The 17,767-nt window shown below is 47.9% G+C and overlaps 1 protein-coding gene across 1 annotated transcript; it reads left to right on the forward strand.

Moving 5' to 3' along the window:
* Positions 1-1,890: 1,890 nt before the first annotated feature.
* On the forward strand, positions 1,891-16,555 carry LOC308069346 (myosin heavy chain, skeletal muscle, adult-like). Its single transcript, XM_080401494.1, has 38 exons — positions 1,891-2,162; positions 2,252-2,395; positions 2,489-2,645; positions 3,516-3,543; positions 3,642-3,753; positions 3,847-3,939; positions 4,063-4,126; positions 4,219-4,317; positions 4,424-4,527; positions 4,629-4,767; positions 5,403-5,521; positions 5,620-5,769; positions 6,575-6,745; positions 7,393-7,702; positions 7,857-7,930; positions 8,208-8,295; positions 8,390-8,507; positions 8,821-8,944; positions 9,031-9,167; positions 9,255-9,510; positions 9,906-10,148; positions 10,367-10,543; positions 10,627-10,772; positions 10,861-10,951; positions 11,040-11,429; positions 11,582-11,708; positions 11,888-12,006; positions 12,472-12,668; positions 13,077-13,260; positions 13,347-13,512; positions 13,685-13,809; positions 14,014-14,322; positions 14,423-14,626; positions 14,890-15,015; positions 15,111-15,281; positions 15,368-15,472; positions 15,616-15,711; positions 16,344-16,555. Exons 1-38 carry the CDS (start codon positions 1,956-1,958, stop codon positions 16,497-16,499), a joined length of 5,826 nt encoding a protein of 1,941 aa, XP_080257620.1. The 5' UTR covers positions 1,891-1,955; the 3' UTR covers positions 16,500-16,555.
* The last annotated feature ends 1,212 nt before the right edge of the window (positions 16,556-17,767 follow it).

Here is a 17,767-nt window from a genome sequence, read left to right on the forward strand (position 1 = left end):
CATCTTTTTTCCGACCTTGCCCCTGTGTTATTCTCTGAGCTTTATCCGCTCAGCTCTTTTAATAACCAAAATGCCAATGACCAGGAGAAGAGCGTGCTTAGATCTGACAGTGTTTGAAGCAGCTCAAGTGACAGTGCCCTTTTCCTAGCACTAGATCAGTCACTCTCCAGAACTATCGGGAAATTCCTCCTTTTCTCAGAGAATCAGCATTGTACAGGATCGCCTACCACCCCTAGTGCCTTGATACAGGCAGCACTGTGTTGATAGCTTTTGTTGCTGGAATGGTGTGAATGTGTCAGTGTGCAAGATATTTGGGGTGAGATGGGAGTGCTGGACCGAGGATGTATCAGAGTGCAGAGGATCTCAGACTGCGTGCTCTGTAGAGCTGTGTTTGGATGGAGGGGTGGTTTCTTTTGAAGTTGTAGGCAGTGAAGGGCTACAGGGACCTGCCCTGCTTCCTGACTTGGTTGGGGACATTGCTTGATATATCTTGACAGTGGGCTCACCTGTGAGGAAGAGGCTTAAGCTGTTTAAGGCATGTTAACGCTTCTTTTTTTGTGTGAGGTGAAATGAGGAAACCAGAAATGTTTTGAAAATAAGCAGTATAATTTTCTTTTCAGGTATGAGTTACCATAAGCATTTTGTTTATGACTGGGTAAGGCTTTTGGCTAGTATTAGTTAGGATTGACTATACCAACCGTGAACATTCCACTAGTATTCGCATTTTGAATTTTTCAATTTCTGCAAAATAACAAGTGTAGATTTGCTTGCATAGGTAGTGATTTCTTTTTGTAGCTAAGGAGTCACCTTTCACACTCTAGGCATGAATTGTTTCTTTGTCTTGGCTGCATCTCTTCTCCTAAGAATGTCGTAGGTAGAAATTTCGGCTGTAACAGATTTTATTTCTCTTACTTCAAGTATTAGATGAATGTAAGAGTTAATATTATTTGACAAGAACATTATAGCTTTTTTTCACATGGTTTATCTACTGCCCTTAATGTATTTCTTCATTAACTTCAGAACATTATATTTAGAACATTAATGTTATCCACACAATGCAACTGGAAGAGTTGAAGCACAGTAACGCAATAAAAATCTGCCTTGCTTCCAGAAGGAAATCACTGGAAAAGCAGTGATAGAATCCATAAGTCCTACATCCAAGTTCTCCACGTGCCTTGACTAATTGAGATTCTCTCCTGAAGTCTCTTGTCAAATTATTTATAGGAGATACATTCACATCATTGGTAAGATACAAAACATTTCTAAATATATCTGGCCAAATCAAATGACAATTATGCCCTTAGTTCAGTTTGCCAGACAATGCTTTGCCAAATAATGTTTGCCAAAAAATATTTTGACCGAAGAAAGAGGAGGAATCTAGAGCATCTGCCAACCAGACTCTATAAAAGAGGCTTTGCAGCTCTCTGCCCTGTCTCCAAGAAAAGTTTGAAGGTAAGTGTGCTGGGTCTAGTGATCTGTTAAAATTAGGCATCCTCCTTTTTCAAATATTATGCAGTATATAGTTCCTTCTGAAACTGTTTCTGAATAAGATTTTCCATCAGCTTTCAAGGCACCTTTCTATTTTCTACCTATACCGTTTTTGAATTTTACATAAAAATAAGATTCATTTAACAAAATTAATATTCTCAAATATGACAATGTAAAATGTGTAACACCAGTGTACAATCTGTACAGTGAACAGATGAGACGCATAGAAGGGATTTTTGAAAACTTCTGTGTAATTCAAGGTTGAAAACAAGAACTTTCTCTTCTAAGATTAAATCATTTAAAAGCAAGAAGGACAGTATTGACAGTTTTAGCAATTCTACTATATGTTTAATTTTAAAACTTTCTAAACGGTGTCCTTATAAGCAAGGTATTTTAATGGTCTATTGGTGCTATGTTTATTTCTCCCACAAGATTCTCTGCTGAGGTGTGTTCAATAAAGTGCAGACATGACTTCTCCAGACGCTGAGATGGCTGTCTTTGGGGAGGCGGCTCCTTACCTCCGAAAATCGGAAAAGGAAAGAATCGAGGCCCAGAACAAGCCTTTCGATGCCAAGACATCCGTCTTTGTGGTCCATCCTAAAGAATCCTTTGTGAAAGGAACAATCCAGAGCAGGGAATCAGGGAAGGTCACTGTCAAGTCTGAAGCAGGAGAAGTGAGTAAAAACCAGGGCTTGAAAACTGTATGTAGTTCGCAGTCTCAGCTCTTAGCTGACATGCACACATCTCCCTCTTCATCTGACAGACCCTGACCGTGAAGGAAGATCAAATCTTCTCCATGAACCCTCCCAAGTACGACAAGATCGAGGACATGGCCATGATGACCCACCTCCACGAGCCCGCTGTGCTGTACAACCTCAAAGAGCGTTACGCCGCCTGGATGATCTACGTAAGTACCAGCAGCAGCCTGCCTTTGGGCAGCCGGGAGGAACTGCTCTGCCAGGCCAAGTGGGAGCCAACGTGCTGTCTCCCTTCCTCGCAGACCTACTCGGGGCTCTTCTGCGTCACTGTCAACCCCTACAAGTGGCTGCCGGTGTACAACCCAGAGGTGGTGTTGGCCTACCGAGGCAAGAAGCGCCAGGAGGCCCCTCCACACATCTTCTCCATCTCGGACAATGCCTATCAATTCATGCTGACTGGTGAGACAATGGCAGCATCTTCATGGCAATAAAATATTTGTGGTGTTTTTTTTTAATATTTGCACGTGTAAACTTCAGCATGAGCCTATAAATAACTTATTTTAACAGTTGCTGATGTTATGCATGAAGCACAGTCCTGCCCTATTGATTTTTAAAACTCTAATTGAGACCATATAGACAAGAGCACTGAAAAACTTACAGTGAAGTGTAATTGATTGGATGAATTGAGACACGTGAAACAAAAATTCTTCCCTAGCTATTATTGAGATCTGATTTGCTCAAGATGTGACAGAAAATATTAATAGAGCTCTGAATAATCTAACCAATCTCTTTGAAAACGGCAGTGTAGGTGAATTTATAGCTGATTTGGCTTCATGAGACATTGTTTGAAAAAGCATATGATCTGATTTTAAGTGTTATTCTGGTATTTGCAACTTCTTGGGAAATAACCAGAGCCAGAATCCCAGTGAAAATGCACCCTTTGGAAACGATGATAAATGCCTTCCTTCCAAATTAGCTGTTAGGTGATACTCCTGCTTTGTGGATTTGCTTCTTAGGCATTAATGTTACTTGACCAGAAAGGACTAGAAGTCTGTGCACCAAACTGCAATATGCAGAACTGAATCAATGATTGATTTGATCATTACACATCTACAGTTGTTCTATGATCCTACAAGGACATTAGCAAACATCACAGAGTAATGATGTTGACTGTTCAAAAGAGTCCCTGACTATAGATTAAAAATAGAATGGTCATTTGAACGGGGTTTCTATGCTTCTTTTCCACTTCCACTTCTAATGCTGGAGCAGGTTCATGAGTAACAAGTAGTTCAGCATTTATTTTTTCACATTTGCTGTCCTCTTTCACAGATCGCGAGAACCAGTCGATCCTGATCACGTACGTACACCCCCTGCTCGGGTCCCTGCGGGGCTGCCCGGTGCCAGGGGACCTCCTGCCTGACCACACGCTCTCTGTGTCTCTCTTTGGGTTGACAGCGGAGAATCCGGTGCCGGGAAGACTGTGAACACGAAGCGTGTCATCCAGTACTTTGCAACAATTGCAGCGAGCGGGGACAAGAAGAAAGAGGAGCAGTCAGGCAAAATGCAGGTAAAGTAACAGGTGCTGGCTGGAACCGATGCTTTCCTCTGTTCCTGACGTGATTTTTGGAAAGGATAAGCAGCAATAATTCTCATCCTGCAGGGAACGCTTGAGGATCAAATCATCAGCGCCAACCCACTGCTGGAGGCCTTTGGAAACGCCAAGACCGTGAGGAACGACAACTCCTCACGCTTTGTAAGCTGTTTTAGGAGAAATTGCTCCTTGTTCTAACAGTAGTGATGGGCTAGTGGCATTCTCACAGAAGGAGACAGCAATGAAACGCCTCCAGGCTGAAATGCCGCTGCTTCTCCTTAACAGGGCAAATTCATCAGAATCCACTTTGGGGCCACAGGCAAACTGGCTTCTGCTGACATTGAAACTTGTAAGTCGCTCTCCTGGCCTGATCCCACTCCTTCCTAAATTCCCAGCTCCATGTGAGTACCAGTGCCTGACCCTTGCTACCCTCCTTGGCAGACCTGCTGGAGAAGTCCAGAGTCACTTTCCAGCTCCCAGCAGAAAGAAGCTACCACATATTCTATCAGATCATGTCCAACAAGAAGCCGGAGCTAATTGGTAGGAAGGGTCTTTATGACTTTTTGGGGATGATTGCTGAGCAGCAGTTCCCTCTGTTACCTGGCTGGCAAAACTAAGCGTCTGCCTTGCCTCTTCCTGCTTTCAGACATGCTCCTCATTACCACCAACCCTTTTGATTTCCACTTTGTGAGTCAAGGTGAGGTCACTGTTCCCAGCATTGATGACCAGGAGGAGCTCATGGCTACAGATGTAAGTGACACAGAAAAGCGGTACCTACTGTACACTTGTTTTGATGGTGACATATGTGGCCTGCTAAGGACATGCATTTTCCTTCATTGTTTTGACTGCAGAGTGCCATTGACATCCTGGGCTTCACTGCTGATGAGAAGACAGCCATCTACAAGCTGACAGGGGCTGTCATGCACTACGGGAACCTGAAGTTCAAGCAGAAACAACGAGAGGAGCAGGCAGAGCCCGATGGCACAGAAGGTACCAGCAAGTTCAGTGTCTGACTCGTTCAAAGAACTTCTTTGTTTGCAGAGATGGCATGTTAGCCTCCAGAGACAGGCCTTTGTTGGCCTGAGTCACCACATCAAACACTGCGGAAAAGCATCTTTGGTCATTGTCTGACTGCAGAGGTGCTTCCCTGATCATGGGAAATGCCACTATTTTATCCAACGGATACTCCCCAAACAGACACAGCCTGAAAGGGGGAACTTCAGCTTCAACGTAGGATACTTCTCTCTAAGACCTTCAACCACTGGTCACCCTGACGTGCAATCATATGTTTGGTGAAATACATCCTGCACTGTTTGCTATGAAAGTATCCACTTCCCACAGAAAAGGAATGTGCTGTATGCGTGCCTCGTGAATTCCCAGAGGCTTTTGGGGTTCCTCTGGGAACTTGCAGATTCAAGGTATTCCTGCCCAAGCCATACCTGTTCTTCCTTTCCAAGAAAGCCGTCATTAGCTTCCAGACTTTGCATTCCTACCCAGGCCTTCTGTATGAGACCAGACCAGTGCTTTTCCACTTCTAGAATATGAGAAGCAGAGTTGTTCATGCTGGCCAAATTTTAGCCATTGTCTAAGGAGAAACGCTTCTCTCTCTCTCCGTGCCTCTTTAGTGGCTGACAAGGCTGCCTACCTGATGGGCCTGAACTCAGCTGACCTGCTCAAGGCCCTCTGCTACCCCCGCGTCAAGGTTGGGAATGAGTATGTGACCAAAGGTCAAAATGTGTCACAGGTAAAATGTGGAGTTTGAAAATACATGCCTTGAAAGAGTACTTGAGCATTCTTCTTTGAGCCTAGGAAGTAACTTTGATGCTTGCTTCTTTGTTTTAGGTGAACAATGCAGTTGGCGCCCTGGCAAAAGCTGTCTTTGAGAAGATGTTCTTGTGGATGGTTGTTCGTATCAACCAACAGCTGGATACCAAGCAACCCAGACAGTACTTCATTGGTGTCCTGGACATCGCTGGCTTTGAGATCTTTGATGTAAGGAACAAGGATGTGGCACCATAGCCAAGGGCGAGGCAGGGAGGGCTCATGAGGATTCAGAAACACACTTCTTCCTAAGAAGATTCAGAAGTTTATCCTGTTCATGTGCAGTTTTCTAGAAACCCTTCCCTCTCCTCCATCACAGTAGCACCCTCAAAGGGCTTTGCTAACAAGCACTTTGATTTCAACGCTGTCAACATGTAGAAGAAAGTTCTGCTTTCTGACAAATGTTCTCAGAGGCCCTTGAGCTTGCAAAGGCCTTAGGTCTGGCAAACAAAGAGGCAGCTCCAGGGCTAAGGGTCGCAGATGTGGGCTGAAGCCGTGGATGCTCTTGGGCTGCCAAGGGAAGGAAAGTGCCATGGGAGAGTTCACAGCATGTTTCCTGTGTTGTGAGTGCAGTGCTGATGCTAGGACTTCTTGTCAGAGCAGAGAAACCCCCGGACTGTTGGTCTGAGGGCAGAGAAATCCTTGGGTAGGACACCGAGGAGGTTTCCACTCTCTGGGAGGTCAGAGGGCTGAGACACCTACGCAATGCTGCAGCTAAGCTTACCGAAGGATTTGCTTTTGAGTAACACAGTAGAAAAGGACTGTTACTTTTAGCTGGATCTCAAAGGTAATAATAATAATAAAATCGTTTGAGGATGGTAAATTTTACAAGTCCTGCTGCTGCGGGTACACGTGCCGTTGCAGTACGGTTAGGAGTGGTGTTTCATCTGGGGAACTTCAAACAGCATTAGGAGAACACTGCCAAAACCCTGTGGTGTTTGCCACACCTTGAGAAACCTCTCCTTGCTTTGGGCAGTTCAACAGCTTTGAGCAGCTGTGCATCAACTTCACCAATGAGAAGCTGCAACAGTTCTTCAACCACCACATGTTCGTGCTGGAGCAGGAGGAGTACAAGAAGGAGGGAATTGAATGGGAGTTCATTGACTTTGGGATGGACCTGGCTGCCTGCATTGAGCTCATTGAGAAGGTACCTTTTCCATGCAAGTGTACAATGTATTTTCAGACTCTGTGATGTTTCTGAGTCAGATTCAGCTCAGAAAGAACTCACAGCCAGACATTCAGTGTCAGTTAAACAAACAACTTTGCACTGAGATTTGGTTCAGTCTGGCAAAAGGAAATCAGGAAAGGCATATCTGTGTCATCAATCCTGCAGTACCTGGCCTTCAAGCACAGAGAAGATAGCCTCGACTCCTACCAACAGACTTCTTTAAAACAAACTGGAGTCAGCCTCCCTTTCTTTTTCCACTGAAGACTCAAATCAGAACTCCACACACAAATCTGGGAAATAAATTTTATCTTGCCTGGTTTCCCAAAACTGCTAGGCCTCTTGTAGCTACTTGCCCAACTATTTTTCTGTTTACCACTTCTCCCTCCAACTCGACTCCCAATTCTAACCTGAACCAGACAGCTGTTTTTACCAGTTCCATGAAGAGGTGTTGCAGGAAGGCAAGGGAAGGCAGAAAGAAGCTCCCTGGCTGAGAAACTGCTCCTGAGAAACTTAGGCCCTTACCCAGGCTGAGGTGTTACCAACAACAGAGTGGTACCTTTGATGATCATAGCACATGTTTCACATCATTATCATCTTTCTCTGTCACTTCTTGTGGTACCTTCCAGCCCATGGGCATCTTCTCCATCCTGGAAGAGGAGTGCATGTTCCCCAAGGCAACTGACACCTCTTTCAAGAACAAGCTCTACGACCAGCATCTGGGCAAGTCCAGCAACTTCCAGAAGCCCAAGCCTGCCAAAGGCAAGGCTGAGGCCCACTTCTCCCTGGTGCACTATGCTGGCACGGTGGACTACAACATCACTGGCTGGCTGGAGAAGAACAAGGACCCCCTGAATGAAACTGTCATTGGGTTGTACCAGAAATCATCCCTGAAGACGCTGGCCTTACTCTTTGCCAACTATGGTGGAGCAGATGCAGGTCAGCTCTGTGAAAATTGTATTTTCAGTGTGGGATACTGTTGATGCAGAATTAAAGTAGTAAACACTGAACATTTAAAAATGTTTTATGTTCTGCGGTCTCTAAAATGCAATATCTATCTTTTAATGCTTTTTTTCTTTTCTTCCATTTGCAGAGGGTGGTGGTGGTGGCAAAAAGGGTGGCAAGAAGAAGGGTTCTTCTTTCCAGACTGTCTCAGCTCTTTTCCGGGTAAGTGACAGAAGTCACTATCTCACTATTAAAAATACTCACTGAAATAATACAGGAGCATGCTTTTCACAGTTTTAATTAGAAAATAGGCCTGTAATTCTCTGAGCAGTCTCTGAATTGTATTTATTGAAACAGTTTTACACCAGCATAATATACTGCAACATATGCATTTTTGATAGGACAAGAAACCAAAAGATTTATTTTTTATATGCACATCACATATAAGCATTGCAGTGCTTACAAACTTTAACCTAAACTTCACCTTACATTCTCATAGGAGAACTTAAACAAGCTGATGACAAATCTTCGCAGCACTCACCCCCATTTTGTACGATGCATCATCCCAAATGAAACAAAAACACCTGGTAAGCGAATGCAATAGGAGGAAAACTCAAGCCACAGAAGCGCTTTCCCTGAGTATCAAACAATGGGGAAGTCATTAACGGTGGCGTTTGTTAGGTGCCATGGAGCACGAGCTGGTGCTGCATCAGCTGCGGTGTAACGGCGTGCTGGAAGGGATCAGAATTTGCAGGAAAGGGTTCCCCAGCAGAGTCCTGTATGCTGACTTCAAACAAAGGTAACAGCGCTTCGCCTTTCTCCCCATTCAGACCAAGCTGACTATCCTCAGTATTGAAACAAATTTGAAAATTTATACTTCAAAAAGAACATATCTAAAAACATAGAGTTTATGATTCATCTTATGTGGATTCTGAGGATCCTCTTGGAGTCCAAATAAATCCCATGAAAACTTCTGTTATCTTTAAAGAATGGCCTATCTCTAATACATGACATTACCCGGTCAGACAATTACCTGGTGCAGAGAAGGCTGTGGGGTTCAATTCGAGTGCTGCTTTCGATAACGTCTATTTCTTATTTTCTATTATTTACAGATACAGAGTGCTTAATGCAAGCGCAATTCCAGAAGGTCAGTTCATGGATAGCAAGAAAGCTTCAGAGAAGCTTCTTGGGTCCATTGATGTGGATCACACTCAGTACAGATTTGGTCACACCAAGGTAGAAACAAGTCCTTCTTTCAAACACTATGTGCCTCTGCCATGCACTACATGAGACTGATGTGCTACAATGCTCCCTTTCTTAAGGTGTTCTTCAAAGCTGGACTGATAGGTCTGCTGGAGGAGATGAGAGATGAAAAACTAGCAGAGATTATGACCATGACACAAGCCAGGTGCAGAGGCTTCCTGATGAGAGTGGAGTATCGGAAAATGGTGGAGAGGAGGTAGACATTTTTCACCCACATATTGTTGTCTTGTGTCTCATTTAACTGAATCTAAATTCACCACCCATGAAATATGCAATATTATAGGGACTCAATCTTCTGCATCCAGTACAATGTTCGCGCATTCATGAACGTGAAGCACTGGCCCTGGATGAAGCTGTTCTTCAAGATCAAGCCCTTGCTGAAGAGTGCAGAGTCTGAGAAGGAGATGGCCAACATGAAACAGGAGTTTGAGAAAACCAAGGAAGAGCTCGCAAAGTCTGAGGCAAAGAGGAAGGAGCTGGAGGAGAAAATGGTGGTCCTGCTGCAGGAGAAGAATGACCTGCAGCTCCAAGTGCAGGCGGTGAGTGTCACCACCCGTTTGTCCCTGGGAAAAGGACAATATACAGTCAGAGTGCTTCAGAATACTGTTTCTGTCAGGCAAAAGGACTCCAAGCCCTAGCTCCTGCTGAAAGTAGTAACTGAAGTGACCGCTGTTCTGTCGTGCTTGTGGGTGCGTGAGGTGTTGTCATAGCTACCCTCTCTGTGAGGCATTTTTAAGAGACACAGAAACCTTGGAATCGATAATGATTCCAGATGACAAGGCTTGCAGTGGGCCAGTAGGCAAGATCTTCCAGTTGCTGGAGTGGAAGTCAGGTTCAGCCCCCATTTTAACACATGCCTCCTCAGTAACGCAGAAGACAGGGTGGAGATACTTCAAAACATTATAACCCATGAAAATCTCTGTCTCCCCACCAGGAAGCCGATAGCTTGGCTGATGCTGAGGAAAGGTGTGACCAGCTCATCAAAACCAAAATCCAGCTGGAAGCCAAAATTAAGGAGGTGACTGAAAGGGCTGAGGATGAGGAGGAAATCAATGCTGAGCTGACAGCCAAGAAGAGAAAACTGGAGGATGAATGTTCAGAGCTGAAGAAAGATATTGATGACCTGGAGTTAACGTTGGCCAAAGTGGAGAAGGAAAAACATGCCACCGAAAACAAGGTACAAACATGGGGAGTCACATGAAGGGCAAAGGACAGATGCCTCCCCGATGAGCCTGGCATCCTCAGAACAAAGCTAGGTTTGGGACATACCAGGAGCACCACAGCGGGGCAGCCCAAATACACGAGCTCCTGGCTAAGCACTGCAAAGGGAAAGTGCCACTGCATAAGCAGTCAAGTCTTCTACACAGACATTTGGCACTTTCTCACAATCAACAGGTGAAAAACCTCACAGAGGAGATGGCGGCCCTGGACGAGACCATTGCCAAGCTGACTAAAGAGAAGAAAGCCCTCCAAGAGGCCCATCAGCAGACACTGGATGACCTGCAGGTAGAAGAGGACAAAGTCAATACGCTGACCAAAGCTAAGACCAAGCTGGAGCAGCAAGTGGACGATGTAAGCACGGTTGTCCAGAAGAACAGGGCGGGTATAGATTATAGAACTGGCTGGTAGAGCGCTGATGGTTATCTTCTATTCAGCTGGAAGGGTCCCTGGAGCAAGAGAAGAAACTGCGCATGGACCTTGAGAGAGCAAAGAGGAAACTCGAAGGAGACCTGAAGCTGGCCCATGACAGCATCATGGATTTGGAGAACGACAAGCAGCAGCTGGATGAGAAACTGAAGAAGTAAGCGTGGCTGTGGGGCACCAGACTGTGGGGCTGGTGCGCTTGGGGGGTTTTGCTCAGACGCTAACAGAGTTTGCTTTGCCCAAAGGAAAGACTTTGAAATCAGCCAGATCCAGAGCAAAATTGAGGATGAGCAAGCCCTGGGCATGCAGTTACAGAAGAAGATCAAGGAGCTGCAGGCAAGTGTCTGGCCCTTCCCCTCTCTCAGCCAGTCTCAGGTCGGGAAGGAGGAGGGCATGGGTGCGAAGGGTGCCTAATGTTCCCCAGGCTCGTATTGAGGAGCTGGAGGAGGAAATTGAGGCAGAGCGAACGTCTCGGGCAAAAGCCGAGAAGCATCGGGCTGACCTGTCGAGGGAGCTAGAGGAGATCAGCGAGCGCCTGGAAGAAGCCGGAGGGGCTACCGCCGCTCAGATTGAGATGAACAAGAAGCGTGAGGCAGAATTTCAGAAGATGCGTCGCGACCTGGAGGAGGCCACGCTGCAGCACGAAGCCACGGCTGCGGCCCTGCGCAAGAAGCACGCGGACAGCACCGCTGAGCTTGGGGAGCAGATCGACAACCTGCAGCGAGTGAAGCAGAAGCTGGAGAAGGAGAAGAGTGAGCTCAAGATGGAGATTGACGACTTGGCCAGTAACATGGAGTCTGTCTCCAAAGCCAAGGTATTGAACTGCGGTGGCACATGCTCACAGGGCCGATGTATGGCACATAGGCTATGTCTACCAGCCACATTCTCATTACAAAGGTCCTTGCTGTCAGCACAGGGCAGAGTCCAGGTGTTCATCTCCTCTCCTTCCTTCTGTTTGCTCCCTAGGCAAACCTGGAGAAGATGTGCCGCACTCTGGAAGACCAGCTGAGTGAGATTAAAACAAAGGAGGAACAGAATCAGCGCATGATCAATGACCTCAATACTCAACGAGCTCGTCTGCAGACAGAATCAGGTGAGACATCCTCATTCCTGAGCTTCACTGTGAGGACCTGCATGCCGTGAGGATCCCACAGGGTGCAAGATGATTCCTGCTATAACCTCTCCCGGCCACTCCTGATGACGTGGGCTTACATGCAGAAACCGTCGTATTGATAGTAGTCGGGCTACCTTTTTTCTCTTTACCCTTACCAGGTGAATATTCACGCCAGGTGGAGGAAAAAGATGCTCTGATTTCTCAGCTGTCTAGGGGCAAGCAAGGATTTACCCAGCAGATTGAGGAGCTCAAGAGACATCTGGAGGAAGAAATAAAGGTCCGGAAGCACCCTACTGTCCGCAACCTACATCACCTCAAAACCATCCGCAGAATCCTGTCCAATCCAAGACTGGTTTCATATTCTTTCCCCAAAACGCATGTAGTACGGGAGGGAACACCAGTAACACACATACCCTCACTCCTAAGCTAGAGAGGGAAGGAAGCGTAATGGTTTTGACCCTGGAGGAAGTAGTCCACAAGGCTTTCACGAGATCCTGACAATACTCTCTAGGACAGGATGCAGACACGTGTGTCAAAGCGTTTAGAGCAACAGCAGGTTACGGACCCCAGAGCCCTGGTCACTAACACATCCTGACCTTGCAGAACACATTGATGAAGGCTTCATCAGCTCCCAGCTTTGCATTTGCCTAGTTAGAGTATCAGCCCAATTTCACTGTCAGTTTCACTGTCAAGAGGCATCTCAAGGCAAGTATTCAGGTTACTGATCCCTTTGTTTCCCCAGGCCAAGAACGCGCTGGCCCACGCCTTGCAGTCTGCTCGCCACGACTGTGACCTGCTGCGGGAGCAATACGAGGAGGAGCAGGAAGCCAAGGGGGAGCTGCAGCGCGCCCTGTCCAAGGCCAACAGCGAAGTGGCCCAGTGGAGAACCAAATACGAGACGGACGCTATTCAGCGCACGGAGGAGCTGGAGGAGGCCAAGTACGTGGGAAGTGGGATGTCAAACGGCTGGAGAAGACTGAGGCTGTCAAGGGAAAGTGGAGTCTCTGGGAGTGGGTTACGACAGGGGTGGGACAAAGGCAGGGATGTGTTGTCTTTGTGGTAGAGGGGTCAGAGGGAGAGACAGGAAAGTGTGCTGTGGAAAAAGTGCAAACTGGAAGGACAAACGTAGCCCTTAGGGCTAGAAATGCGAAAACAGTCTGAATACTCCTTAGGTGCTAGGACACAGAGTGACAGAACCTGTAGGCAGCATGCAGTCTTGGAACAGAAAAAACACTGTGAAAGGCACTGGGCTCAGAGCCCCCAGAAGTGGCCAGCTGCCCTCTCACGGAAGTACAAAATGGGCTGCCCTCTGGTCTCTGACCTGGAGCTGTACTTATCTCCCCCCAGGAAGAAGCTGGCCCAGCGCCTGCAGGATGCAGAGGAACACGTTGAAGCCGTGAATGCCAAATGTGCCTCCCTGGAGAAGACAAAGCAGAGGCTGCAGAATGAAGTGGAGGACCTGATGATTGACGTGGAGCGATCAAATGCTGCCTGCGCAGCTCTGGATAAGAAGCAGAGGAACTTTGACAAGGTCTTGTGGGCTCCAGCCCTGGGGTTCCTGGGCAGGGCGTCCCCTCCCGATTGCCACATCCACGCTCACGTGCCGTTTCCCTTCAGATCCTGGCAGAATGGAAGCAGAAGTATGAGGAAACGCAGGCTGAGCTGGAGGCCTCCCAGAAGGAGTCTCGCTCCCTCAGCACGGAGCTGTTTAAGATGAAGAATGCCTACGAGGAGTCCCTGGACCACCTGGAAACGCTGAAGCGTGAGAACAAGAACTTGCAGCGTAAGTCCCTGGCCCTCTGCTCCTGGCTGGCCTTTCCCACTGCCCACCACTACCCACCGCTCCACAGGGGTCTGTGCCTGCGTGTCTGCAAAGATGCCCGTCACCTTGGTGCGGCAGGGCCCTTCCTGTTCTGCTCCGTGCCTGACCGTGCCGTTGGCCTTTGCTCCCACAGAGGAGATTGGTGACCTCACAGAGCAGATTGCAGAGGGAAGCAAGGCCATTCATGAGCTGGAGAAAGCCAAGAAGCAGATTGAGCAGGAGAAATCTGAACTCCAGGCCTCGCTGGAGGAAGCTGAGGTACACAGCATTACTTATGGCTCTCTTACATGTCTTGGATCTCTGTCTCGTTGTAAGCACTGCGGAGTCATTGCCAGGCACAGGAGGAAAAGAGTGTTTGTATAAAAGCGTGGCAATATTATCTAAACGTGGCATTCCTTTATCCTCAGGGCTTCGGGGTCAACATTTGTCTTATGAAAAGTATTCCTGTTCACTCTTTCCCAGGCCTCCCTTGAACATGAAGAGGGGAAGATCCTGCGCCTCCAGCTTGAGCTCAACCAGGTGAAGTCTGAGATTGACAGGAAGATAGCAGAGAAAGATGAGGAGATTGACCAGATGAAGAGGAACCACCTCAGAATTGTGGAGTCCATGCAGAGCACACTGGACGCTGAGATCAGGAGCAGGAATGAGGCCCTGCGTCTGAAGAAGAAGATGGAGGGAGACCTGAATGAAATGGAGATCCAGCTGAGCCATGCCAACCGCGTGGCTGCAGAGGCACAAAAGAACCTGAGAAACACGCAGGCCGTGCTCAAGGTCCGTTCCGCAAAGCTACAGGGAGAGAAATGACGTCCCTGACAATTCTGGTGCCCAAGCGCACGCTGCCACCTTGCCATTTCTCTTGTCCCTTTTACAGGATACCCAGATACATTTGGACGATGCTCTGAGGACGCAGGAGGACCTGAAGGAGCAGGTGGCCATGGTGGAGCGCCGAGCAAACCTGCTGCAGGCTGAAATTGAGGAGCTGCGGGCAGCCCTGGAGCAGACGGAGCGGTCAAGGAAGGTGGCTGAGCAGGAGCTTCTGGATGCCACCGAACGAGTGCAGCTCCTCCATACCCAGGTCAGGCACTGCTCTGGAAATTAGTCCCATCCACAACACAGAATGTGATTGTTATGTATCTTGTGAGTGTTTGCTGTGTAAACACATGCAGAGCCACGCCGTCATAGGGCTGCTCCAGACAGCCACCCATGTCTGGTTTGCAGCTGTGGCCCTAAAGAGGACTCTTGTGTTAAAGACTTTCAAGAAACAATACTCACACTTTTAGCTCTTGGTGTTGAGGCATTAGATCTGACATTACAAATCCCGTCCTTCCTGTTGCACAGAACACCAGCTTGATCAACACCAAGAAGAAGCTGGAGACAGACATTACCCAAATCCAGAGTGAAATGGAGGATACGATCCAGGAAGCCCGCAATGCTGAAGAGAAGGCCAAGAAGGCCATCACAGATGTGAGTTGGGGGCTCCCTTCTGTGCCCATGGTGGGCGTATTTTCCCTCACATGGTCTCCAGCCCCACAATGGCTTTGACCCTTTGCTCTCATCAGGCAGCCATGATGGCAGAAGAGCTGAAGAAGGAGCAGGACACCAGCGCCCACCTGGAGAGGATGAAGAAGAACCTGGACCAGACGGTGAAGGACCTGCAGCACCGTCTGGATGAGGCCGAGCAGCTGGCTCTGAAGGGAGGCAAGAAGCAAATCCAGAAGCTGGAGGCCAGAGTGCGTGGGGCTTTTCTTTGTGCATGAGTGAGCACGCCACGTTAGCAGCCAGCAGGGAAGCTCCAAAGATGGGCTTCTCGTTGCAGGTGCGGGAGCTGGAAGGGGAGGTTGATGCTGAGCAGAAGCGCAGCGCTGAAGCCGTGAAGGGTGTGCGCAAGTACGAGAGGAGGGTGAAGGAGCTGACCTACCAGGTAAGGCAGGAGGCCTCCCTCAGTTGACAGGGTTTTCTCACAGCAAGTCAGATTTTGTGCACACCATCCCCAAGGGGAATTGTTAACCTCATCCAGTGCAGAACCAGTAATTCACGCTCTTTCCTGCTTTCCAACCACTCCAGTCTGAGGAGGACCGGAAGAATATTCTCAGGCTGCAGGATCTGGTGGACAAGCTGCAAATGAAGGTGAAATCCTACAAGAGACAAGCTGAGGAGGCTGTAAGTATTGCTCAAAGGATGGGCCAGAGCCACCTTCCAGTAGGGCAGCACGCTCATTGAGATGGCTATGAATACCAGGAAAGGGGCAGGAAAGAAACTCCCAAGACACAGCAGTCTTGGCCACACCATTGAGTATGGTGTCACGAGGCCTTGCTGAGTTCTGCACACCCTGAGGCAGCCAGGGACGAACGGAGGGAAGGTCTGCAGCCTGTTGTATACAGGAGGTCAGACTGAACAGCCCCGGGTGCCATATCCACTGGCTGAAGTTAACTGGAGGTCATGAATCTCTGCTAGTAAGGATCAGCAGAAGGCTTCAGGGTCTTTCTCACCTTAATAAATCACACGGATGGCTGGGCAGCAAGTACTGGGAGAGTAAGTACACAAATGACAAATGCAAGTGACAAAATTGCTCTTCAAGAGTGGCACAGGACTGGTCATGTTTTTCACAGAGGGCTCCTGAGTAAGGGAGGATGAGGACGTCACGGTGAGGCTTACGTGTAAGCAGTGATGGGTGGTGGATGGAGATTTGTGCCTTCCCCCAGGGAAGAGCCACAGCCCCAGAACGCCAAGGCACAGGTGGAGTGAAACCCCTGCCCTGGGCTCCTCACCACCAACTCCTTCTCCCCACACAGGAGGAACTGTCCAATGTCAGCCTCTCCAAGTTCCGCAAGATCCAGCACGAGCTGGAGGAAGCCGAGGAGCGGGCTGACATTGCAGAGTCGCAGGTCAACAAGCTCCGAGTGAAGAGCCGCGAGTTTCACAGTACGAAGATAGCAGAAGAGGAGTGAGGATTCATGAGGCAGCAAAGTGACCCGAGGGCTGCACAAAATGTGAACCTCTCGGTCTCTTTCTTCTGTAATTAGTCTTTGTACCCACCTCAATGTCTAGAGAATAAAGGCCGTAGATTGCTTTGCATACGAAGCAGGACTAGCTTCTTCTCAGACTCTTTTGCTATTTTTGTCCCCGTAGTTATCTATGGGATCCCATTATTCCTTGGCGGTTGCTGGATGTTTATCTTGTGTCCATTGGCTGTCCGATAGGTAGCACATGCTTTTATTTCACAGTCGGTTAAAAGTACAAGTAATAATGTATCTCGGCAAACACTTTTTCCTGCGTTCAGACCCCAATCTGAACAACAGAAACACACTGGGTATGTACAGCTGCAAATTCTCATGTAGTCTATCATCCATCTCAGCTGGATTATTCTTATGCATTATGTGTTGCCCCTGCATTAAAGACACATGGATGGTGTCATGATATAGTAGAAGAAGAACATATGCAGAGATGTCTGCCTGAGCTGGTAGTCTCATCACATCAACAGCTCTGTGCCTCGAGGTAACTTCTGTCCCTTGTTTTCAGGAAGACCAGACAGCCCTGAAGTATTTTCTCAGGAACCAAAGGGACTGAAGGAGCTTTGGGTGAGGCATGAATGCTAACTGAACCGGACACAGGTCAGAAAGCAATGACGACTGAGGAGCAGCTGGCAATGAAGGGAAAGCAAGAAGCACGTTAGGAAGTGGAGGACGGAGTACGTGTTGATGCTGAGTACTTCTGACAGTGTACTTCTTCCCAGCCCTGCTGTGCGTGTGGTGGTGGTTGAAGCAGGAGCTAGTTCCTGCAGTGAGCACAGGGCCTAGCAAGGCACACGGGACAGGAGTGGAGATGGCAGGGTGGGCTGAGGAGACAGTGAGTCTGAACCAAGTGTTGCCTTAAATAGCCCTCTTTACAGGTTGAGCATTGCAAACTGGATGCAAAAAAAAGCGTCCAGTGTAACAACATTGATTCTCTGCTCACTCTCATCAGGAAGAATGATCCAGCACCTTCTATCCAGCATCTACCTGCATCACTTTTAAGTGTGTTACTTGACTTCTTCTCATTTCACAGAGAAGAGGGGCACGTGCAAAAAAAGAGACCCTAAGTCTAACAAGATCTTGCAATGCCCAAGAAAGCCAACCGAAAATGAAAATGCACAGGCAAGCATCTGCAGGAGCTCTGGGCTTTGTGGTGCCCTGTGTTTGGACGGTGAACACATTTGCCTACTGGCAAGTATTGGGGT

This window comes from Falco punctatus (genome assembly GCF_963210335.1).
Source record: "Falco punctatus genome assembly, chromosome: 1".
Classification (NCBI taxonomy): domain Eukaryota; kingdom Metazoa; phylum Chordata; class Aves; order Falconiformes; family Falconidae; genus Falco; species Falco punctatus.

Coding starts and splice junctions, on each gene's coding strand:
- LOC308069346 (XM_080401494.1), top strand. CDS start 1,956: ATGACTTCTCCAGACGCTGAGATGGCTGTCTTTGGGGAGGCGGCTCCT. Junction 4,768..5,402: donor AGAGCCCGATGGCACAGAAG/GTACCAGCAAGT, acceptor GTGCCTCTTTAG/TGGCTGACAAGGCTGCCTAC. Junction 10,773..10,860: donor CTGGATGAGAAACTGAAGAA/GTAAGCGTGGCT, acceptor CTTTGCCCAAAG/GAAAGACTTTGAAATCAGCC.